Source organism: Macrobrachium rosenbergii, chromosome 13 (assembly GCF_040412425.1).
Source record: "Macrobrachium rosenbergii isolate ZJJX-2024 chromosome 13, ASM4041242v1, whole genome shotgun sequence".
NCBI lineage: Eukaryota > Metazoa > Arthropoda > Malacostraca > Decapoda > Palaemonidae > Macrobrachium > Macrobrachium rosenbergii.
The window spans coordinates 19,963,438-19,973,917 of NC_089753.1; the positions used below are offsets into that span (position 1 = coordinate 19,963,438).

General features: G+C 36.0%; 1 protein-coding gene across 1 annotated transcript in view; it reads right to left on the reverse strand.

The window, feature by feature from the left end:
• The window catches only part of RfC3 (replication factor C subunit RfC3), a 70,410-nt gene that overhangs the window by 14,820 nt on the left and 45,110 nt on the right, over positions 1 to 10,480 (reverse strand). Inside the window, exons 3-4 of the mRNA XM_067114381.1 lie at positions 1,162 to 1,289; positions 793 to 955 (exon numbers count right to left, since the gene is read on the reverse strand). Of these exons, the coding sequence (XP_066970482.1) occupies positions 793 to 955; positions 1,162 to 1,164 (166 nt within the window). The 5' untranslated portion in view covers positions 1,165 to 1,289. The remainder of the gene's footprint in view (positions 1 to 792; positions 956 to 1,161; positions 1,290 to 10,480) is intronic.

Genomic DNA, 10,480 nt, shown 5'->3' on the forward strand with positions numbered 1-10,480 from the left:
CTTCTGCCAGTGTGCTGAGATTTGGCTTAACATAATTTACCTTGCTTGATCATATCATCACTCAAATTCTGTGGGTGGGTGAACAGGCATACGTACTGTCCAACCTCACCGCCTCAATGTTTGAAGATTATTCAAGAAATACCCCACTCTAAAAAAGTTTATTATCTTAAAATCAGCACTAATTGCACACAAACAGAAAAACATGGATCAATGGAGAAAACCACTGTTAATTAAGCTAAAGCAATTGCACACATCCACATACTGAAAATATTTGTCTAATACATAAACAAGGGGCTATGAGCCTGAGGGAATACATAGTATAAGACTAATCAACATCAACTGGCATATCTTTACTGAACTTTATGTACTATTTCTATAAAATATTTTGATCTCATATTTTTAATCTATAATTTATGAGACATTTCTCAACTTTTAAAAATCTTTCTCTCCCTAAAGGCTTGTCACTTGATCATATAAACAGATAACCTGAAAGACAGCTGCCAACAAATGATTTCACCTAATGTTCTGTTCTAGCCATCTTCCTGTCACATAGATCACAGAGGTATAAATCTGATGGAAAAATCTCACACCCCAAAACATATGTGGACTTTTCAAACCATATTACCTTATGTTATCATGCAAGGGTCAGACAATTATTGGTCAGATATACAAGAATTGTTCTCAACGGCTGAATTATTTCAGTATATATACAAGTCCCATAAATACTGTTTATCGGAAATATATTATCAGTTTCATAGTAAATATACAAAACTGTATAAAAATACTTCTTACTTCTCCTGAGGGCATTTTGTGCATCATTGGTCATAGCATCAGCTTCATCTAGAATAATCAGCTTGAATCCAGACTTAAATATGGTGCGTGTACTAGCAAAACTGAGGATCTGTTGTCGAACAACACCAATACCTCGATCATCTGAGGCATTGCACTCTAATACCTGTTGAAAATAAGGCAGACATTCCAATAACAGTGAAACCCAGGAAAGCAAAATTCATACAATAACGTCCAATAAAAGTGAAACCCAGGAAAGCAAAATTCATACAATCAAATAACTGAATATATCTGGGATAACTGATAATGGGGTAACTGACAACATGTTTCCTACTTCATCATCATGAGAACCCAAACAACTGCCACTCTCACCATAGATGTGAACTCTTTGGGTGAATATAACTGCCGAGCACAAGCTAGAATAGTAGAAGTCTTGCCTGTACCTGGTGGCCCATAAAACAGCAGATGTGGAAGATGGTCCTCTTCGATAAACTTCTTTACTGTAAAGGAAATAGGTATGGTTTATAAGCAAGTTCTAAATCTGAAGATTAACCTATCAGACCATGAGAAAATAAAAAAAAATATATCTACTACAATATCTCGTCACTAAAGTATACTCAAAATTTTTTACTAATACTGTAGTGTATACAAACTGCATTCATGTCCCTTTTCAGCGAATTCCATCACACAACAATATACCTAAGTTATCCTCATTTAGTACAGGTTTACAAACACTTATCCGAATTTCTAAAAACAGAAAAGCTCTAAAAACCGAATTTTTTCTTATGGAGGATAGAGCATCTCAGAAGTGTTAAGATTGATGAAATACAATACAGTTTATAGTTCTACTTACTGTTTGAATTCATGTGTTCACAATATAGTCTCGTATCGTGCGCCTTTCCGACACTGTTTTTGATCAAATTTTAGAAGAAAGCATCTACCGCAGCAGCACATGTGTGTGTGTGTGTGTAAGAACTGTTGTCTAACCATTTAAGTAATGATAATTTTAATAAAACTGGTGTTTTACCTCATGCATTCAATTATATTATACGTATTATTGTAATATTATCGTATAAGAGATGAAGAGAGATCATGGCCCATTTGCATTCTGGTAATGTTTACAATATAACCAAACTCAAAAGCATCAGTTTTGAGTTTGGTTATTTTGTAAACATTACCAGAATGCAAATGGGGCATGATCACTCTTCATCTCTTATGATACGATCTTCTTCTTCTAATATGACAATAATACGTTTTACCGACATCATCATTGCCATTAGCGTTACATAAAACGTAATTCGGTGATTCATTTCTTGAAATTATCATGGCTGCGTTACATAATGCCCATTACGTTTATTTACAAAACTTAGCTAGTTTTCAATTGTGGTGTGATTTCACCTGCACCGAACGTTGCCTTCGCCTGTTCCAAAACACCTGGCAGCCTGCATGTCATTCATTTTTTTTTTCAGCCACAGCTTAAATTCTGTGCTACACTTTCGTAATACCTCCATCTTTATTGCGCGAAGGATAAATAAAAATAACTATTTTTACTTATGGAAGTTACCACTGAGAATCTGCAAGCTTTTAATAAGTCAATAACTGTAAGGCAACATATGATAGCCGTCTGTACGCTCTAGACCTTGTTCATGTCAGTGCTTGCTGCTGTTTACGCCAGTGTCTTGCCTGATATAATAGGTGATTTTTAATCTTAAGAAATAGTAATTAATTATTAGATAAGCCATAAGTTTGTTATGAGGATTCGCATTTAGTCTACAGAACATTTCATTTTAAGTCTATTAAATAGTCAAACACTATCAATAGGACTGACTCAAAATGTGACAGGCATAGTGAACCCAGTGAGTAAACCTTAGCCTACATTATAGTATATGCTTCCGAAAATGAGGCTCATTCCTCCAAACTTATGATGTATGTAAAAAAAAAAATTGCACAAAAAGTTTAGAGTTGATTCCGAGGGATTCTGCACTGATTGAGAGCTACTCTGTCACTAACTCACTCGTCACTCACGAAACTACCTCTCAGGGCGTCTCGAGACAAACATATTAACTTGCACGTCGAGTACCCAGCAAATGACGAGTACCAAGACAATTTTTTGTCGCCAAATTGCGCCGGATACCGAATTCGATGAGTTGCGAAGATGACAAGTACCCAGGTATCACTGCAAAATGTGTGTGTGTGTGTGTGTGTGTGTGTGTGTGTGTGTGTGTGTGTGTGTGTGTGTGAAGAGAGAGAGAGAGAGAGAGAGAGAGAGAGAGAGAGAGAGAGAGAAACTACTGGTCCCGATTAGGATGTTAACACCTGCCAGTCAAAATTTAATAAACTGTATTGCGAATAATGATAAGTTTAATAAAAATGTTGTTTTACTGATTGCATCCAATTATAGGGGAGAGAGCGGTGATGGTTCGGACATTTTTTTTTAATTTCTCTCTAGAAGTCAGAGTTTAAGGAGCAGTGATATCCTTGGCATGTCAATGTGTAGCCTCATCATCCTACATTTACCAGTGAATGTAGCAAGTCTTATACTTTACTATACTTTAAACTATTTATCTTCAAGCACAAGTTTCCAAAATGTCCGAATCATCCCTACCCATGGTGATGATTCGGACAAGAGCATGGGATGATTCGGACAATTATTATAATTGACATTTACCTTCAAGTCTGATGATAAATGAAACAAATACCATACGAAGTGTTTTATTGAAATAATCATAATCAACTTAAAAGATGATTCTCTCCCTTAGTGAATGGCAGACAGAAAATCTACAATGTCTGCTGAGAATAAATGTTAAAGTAGTCTTAAAGAATATTGTAACCTTCAAAACAAAAACTAAACTTGGAATATCCTTGCCACCAAATTCTTAAATGACCAAAATTTACTTGAAATTATTCTCTCCATGAGTAAAAACCAAACATAAATCGTAACTCAAATACTTGAAATTTGTTGTGCCTAAATATTAAAGTTGGCCTAGTGAATATTGTATCCTGCAAAAGAAAAACAAAATTTTGAAATACCCCTGCTTTCTTTTCATACTCTGCTGAACTGGGTTTGGAAGCACTCCAGTTACTGCCTCTTTACCAATAGTTGCTTCGTCCTCAATTTCTGGAAAGTTAAAACTATTAGCAGCAAATTTCTGTGATTTTCTTAAATAAAAAACCTGAAATTCATCATCCTCGTCTAAATTGCTGATTAACTTGCCTACCTTTTACTGAATCTATCCCAACGAGAACAAAATCTCCCTCCTCTGGGACTTTATCAATTAAACCCACTCCTGTGTCTTCTATCTCCTCCTCTGAGATGTCAGAAGAATTATTAAGATCGGCTGTCAAGAGATCTTCAAGATGATGGAGGTCTTCATCACTGGTCTGGCCCTCTGTATCTAACTTTTTTGTATTTTTCTTGCTTTTTAATGTTCTTGAGGTATCATTTCCAAACTGTATTTCCTTCTTGGCTGTGTTTTTCGGCTTTTTCTTCAGTTCTTTCTGTTCAAGTTCAACCTTTTCTGAAGTGTCCATTGCAATCATGCATCTTCCCCGCTTTTTGCCTTTAGCCGTCCCCTTCCTCTCTCCAGCTTTTGGGAATGGTCTGATATTCTCAGGAGAAAACTGCTGTTGTGATGATGGTGTAGGGTGTGGCTGTGGTGTTACTTCGTGTGAGGTGGTTGTGCTTTTAGGTGGTGTAGTTGGCTTTGGCCTATCAGTCACAAAAGCCCTGGCAAAGTCACTTTCTTGAAAAACTCAAGTGTAATGTGGGTGAATGCCAATGGAATGGAATCCAGATTTGATATTCACATTTTAAGTTGTAATTAGGGGGTTCTATGATGGGTTTATGAAGTGCTTTATAAGGTAAAGGTAATGAGGGGCTAATGAATGCATATACACAAAATATAACTTAAATAATGCTAGTGAAAATCTATTGTTTCTTTGCTGGAATTCATAATTAGTAAAGGTTTGCTAGGAGGGATGATTCGGACACGTCCGAATCATCCCCCACATATCATAACCATTTGATGACACCCTCAACTTCAAATCCTTCCAGATTACAGGTGTGTAATAGCTACATTATCTTCGTCATATAGTACAAATTCACACCCAAAACTCAAAATCAGCTCCCTTATCATATTCACTACACCAAAGCTTATGATTCAAACGCAAAAACTTACATAGGAAATGAGAAAAACCACAAAAATTACCCTCAATACTAAAGTAAACGGGGCCTCGCAACCAAAGTCCATGTGTCAATGGCAAACAAACTCTCGCGATTTCACGTGATTTCTCAGAGCTGAGGGCCCCTTACATTTTCCAGGAAATGTACTGTCCGGACCATCCCACTGTCCGAATCATCACCGCTCTCCCCTACTGCAGGTATTACTGCCATATAATAATTATAATCGTATTATAAAATCATCAGCTGATAAGGTTTACCAATATCATCACTGGCATTTTTGTTGCTGAAAGAACTGTAACTTGGAGATACGTTTTATTCGTATATTATCAAACATCCAACTTACTTTATTCATAATCGTTGCAAATTACAGGACACACAGGTGTGCTTTCGTCAGTTCTGTGCGCTGCTTCTGCGTCTTCCAAAATGTTTTGTAGCCTGCACCTCGTTCGTCACCTCAGCCACAACTACAACCTTAAATTTAGTGGTATGCTTTCTTAACACTTTCTTCTCCATGGCGTGAGGGATGAATAAAAATCTGTTTTATTTTCATTTATGGAAATCATCGCTAACGATAAACAGATTTTTAACAAGTCGACAACTGTAAGTGTGTTACGGTGACATATGCAAACAGCTGTTTCTCGAGAGATTACATTGATTATATCATTACTTGCTACTGTTTATGCCAGTGTTTTGCATGCAATAATACTGCAATGCGTTGTCAACTATGAGAAACAGTAATGGCTTAACTTTGGTGAGCTTGGTTCAATGTATGGAGATTCACATTTAACCTAACGAACTTTTGCTTCTAAGCCGATTAATCAGTTAAAAGCTAACTCAGATATAACATGCATTATCAACGGAATCCACCGAAAGTGAGACAGGCTTAGGAAGGCTAGCCGAGTATAATTCACTGAAAAAGAAACTCGCACATTAGGCATAGCCCCGTGTAATCTGCCGAAAATGCATCCTTCACTCGACACGTTATTATGCGTGATGAAATCATGTTTCGGGGTAAAATTTTAAGGATCGCATAATAGGCGAGATCGAATGATACAAGAGTAAATACTCAAATTATGGTTCCTTTTGATGCTACACTATACATATTTTTAGTATTGCAGAACATTTTTGCTGGAAATAAATTGTGGATTTATTTCCAGCTAAGGTTTCGGCTAAGGGATTGTGAACCTGTATTTATAACAATAATTTATTTCGGTCTACTTCTCCGAAAATATCTTTAGCAACTTTAACAGCTACACTTCTTACCACAATATGATGATAGTCAATAAATATGTCTCATAAAAGAAAATGATGGTACCTGACTGCCCTCTTGCTCTCAACTTGCCTTGGGGGGGGGAGGAGAAGATTACTGCTTAGTCGGTATTCCCAGGAAACTGTAGGCAATACTTGAGAGTCTTCAAAATCTCATCAGTTACAAATATTTTCCTATCCCTCTCGTTCCCTCTCAATTAACTATTCAATTCCTTGTACTTTACATTAATTCAGTTTTATTAAATTTCTATGAAAACCAACTTCTTAGGATCATCCTATAAACCTAAAAATGACACTTCGTAAGGGTTCAATTACTTTCAGATAATAACAATACCAATAATAATAATAATAATAATAATAATAATAATAATAACAACAATAATAATAATAATAATAAATTTAATTATTTCTCTCGCCACAAATTACCCTGATGGCAACTATCTTTAGTATAAGGGTCATTATCATGAACAAAGACACAAAATCCTAAGTCCCTCTTTCTTTAACAGTTGTCAAAAATGTTCAAGTTGTGTACAGAAGCTGTGGAAACTTGAACCCACAATTTAATGTGTGCAAAGTCTTTACAAAACAAGGCAATAATAACAAGACACAGACAGAACAAGTAGACATACTGAAATCCAATCAACCATTAAGGAGTTGCAAAGACAAAGGAACAGTCACAATGGGCAAAGAGAGCCAACCTCCCTTTATGCACATTCAGGCACAATAGTCTACCTTTTACCAGCTTTGAAATCCTTTCAACAGTATGGAAGCTGTGATGACATGGTACTGTAATCATCTATTAACATAGGAACAAATAGACATGAAGTACTACAGTACTTTTGTGTAACAAGTTTAATATCCTAGAAGCGTGTAAGAGGAGTTACTACACCAGGTAGAGATAACAGACTCACTCTGAATGATGGTCGCCCCTTGTATCATGTTCAATAAAAATCCTTTCAATCATATGTGAAGAGTTGCAAAAACAACATATGTGGGACATACAGACATGGATAATTTTCCTTCATGTACATCTACCTTTATACGAAGTTTAACTGAAATCCCTGCCACCACATAGCAGGGTTTGCAAAAAAGAGGCACAAGTGACTGACACAGACATGACATATGACCTCCCTTCATGTACATCAATGTCTAATGGTCCACCTTTGTACCAAGTTAAATTGAAATCCCGTCAACCATATAAAAGGGATTACTATGAACAAGCGTGCGTGACTGAGGAACAGAAAAACAGGCATCTCTTCCAGGTGCACCTCTATAAAAACAATTCAACCTGCAGAAAACACCTAACAATATCTGTTACACAGCTGTCATAGCAAGTGTACTGGCCTGTTACCCGTTTCTTTTTGTCCACCTTTTAAACCAGGCTGCTCAACACAATTGGCAGCACATTCCACTAACATAAAAGTATTCAGTGAAAGGCAAAAACCGGTGACTAAATACCAATTCCAAAAAAAGTCATTGTTTTCTTTTTATGAACATTTTCAATTTTCATTTGTCAAAAACTTCAGTTTGCATAACAGTATTTCACAAATGCATACTCGACTCACTTTTTACAACCGGTAACTGCTCCCTTCGTACCATTCACTTAGATCTCTCTCTCTCTCCTCTCACACACACACACAGATGTTAACACACCTGAGTGCAATGTGGCTCTCAGCAAGTTTTCAAAAATGGTGAGCTTCCTTTACAGTGGCCTGGAAGACGCGTCTCAGAAAGCAGTCTTCAGCTTTTGTTACAGGTTGAAGCCCCTTGGCTAAGGACAACAGAAAACGTTGGGTAAATATCGAGAGCTTCGCCTGTTACAGCTTCTGATGCTTCAGTGAGGTCATACAGAATTTGACTTTCAATAGGTAAAGGTGCAAAAACGAAGTCAATCCTCAAACACTGGAATTATATTATAATTCACAGTCCATCTCGCTATGATAAATTTTTTGCAAATGTGCACAATTCTGCAATCAAGGTACAGGCAGTTTGCTTGTATATATCAGTCACAGTTTACTGATATCTTGCATATCTTGCTCTTACGTGTTATATCTGTTTATGAACAAGCATTTCTCTATCCTTTTTCTTAATTAAACGCCTCAAGAATTTTTTTTAACTATTACTTACTAGGAAAGATAAGAATGTCACGCAGAGAATAAGTTTCAAATCCTGTTTAGGTTTAATTGCGCATTAAAATACGTGAAAGTGTTCCACAGTAAAGCCCTTTAAGGAAAGCCATTTAGAAAGATAAAAAATGTAAAATAAAATAAAAATAATAAAATGTGTACAAAGAAACATAGAATCTTAAGTGCCATCACCACACAATTCACGAGATATTATAAACGAGCCTGTGGGCAAAAGTCAATTTCAATTCGTGCAGTTTACCGCAATTACCTACATGTAAATTATCTGCAGCTAATTAGAATATTCCATTTCCCGCCAATCTTAAATTATCTGCAGCTAATTAGAATATTCCATTTCCCGCCAATCTGGTGATTACCGAATTCACATTTAACCGCCAGAATAGCTATGACGCAGATTATACTGAAAAAGGCCAGCTACTTGGAAATCTTGATTAGAAATAATACTGCAAGGCTATGTAGAATATTTTATTAAGCAAGCTTTCGACGTTGGTAACCTTATCATTACGGTGACATTGACAAAATTAATATTCTACATTTGCAAGTTGTAGTTCTGAATGTCATTTTTGTTTGTATTTTCCATTTATTACTTCTTGTTTTAGTGAATTTACGCTCAAGTTCTATTTGCATTTAACTTAATTTATTCTTATAATTCATTCTATCCAGTTAGATCATTTATAATAAGATATCAAATTGATTATATTTTAAGTGATTTTTACAGTTTTTGTCATAAGCCTGATGATGATGAAGCTATCTACCTCGAAAGAGTAATAAAATGTTCCACCTAACCTCGACAACACTATTCCTCACGTTTCTGTACAATTGAGAAATTCATATCAGTGTCGAACTGCCCCACTGCTGCTGAAGTTTTTATCAGATGCAAAACTTGAGTTGTTGTGAATCAGTGTATAAATAATCAACTGTTCTTTTTTGTAGTGTTTCTGTCAGTGATGTGAAATTCCTCTGCTGCCCTTGATCTGGGTATTAAGTAATTCACTGTCGGGTAATGTTACTTCAGTGAAGTACTATTTCACTGTAGTTAAAAATTCTGTTGAGTGACTTTGGGCTCTCTGATCAACAATAGATTCATGAAAACAATCGTAAAGACTGTCTCTGTGCATTTTTAAAGAAGTCCCTGAATGTCAAAGTTAAAATGCTGAAATACTGCCTACAGACTGTTATATTTGTGCACCCATAAAGAGGAAATCCCTGAACATAGACGTTCAACTTCCGAAATACTGCTTTTGGAGAGAAGTCCCTGAACACCACGTTAAACTCCCCAAATAGTGCATCACACTTCCCCTATGCTGTGATGATTTTTGTCTCTGGTGTTAAACAAGGATAATCATTATGGCTGAAATTACTTCATTAATCATAAGAGAGGGATCCGTTTACTGATAATAACAGCGTATCGCTTGATGTGCTAAATTACTGAGGTATCAGTCAATATGCATATGTTTCTGTCAACTATAAGCGTGTAAACAATTAATAAATAAATAAAAATAAATAAATCAATAAAAATAAATAAAATAAATAAAAACAAATAAATAGACGTTTTACTGTAATATCTAAGTTACGGACTGTGCCTGAAAGCGTGGTTGTTCCATGCCTGACATTCAATCTCTGGATACAATCGAAGCGAGACCAGGAACTGATTTCCGCAATTAAGTATGCACTGCTGTGTCGAATTATCCTTTACATTCGAGTGCTGCAGTTGAGGCTTGTGACTTGGTGTAACAAAATCTCACTTGAATCCGTCGTTTAGTTCTTTCCATATATGGAAGCCAATACAAAACCTTCAATCGTAACATGTATTTTGCTCCTTAACGTCAATCCCGTCAAAGTGATGAGTTATGCACCGCTTGCACGTCAAGTTTCATTTCTCTGTTATAGAGAGAAAGAGACTTTTTTCTGTGTTGTCACCTGTCTTAAATGAACCTAATTCCTTCTGGAGGCTTCGAGGATTGTGCGGTAGAGTGAAATAAGAATTCTAGTCTCATCTTGTATGAATATGCTAGGATCAGTTTAGTTTATTCTTATTTGGGAATACGTGTTTGATTTTGTGTGATTAACGCAATAACGTGAATAATTCAGATGG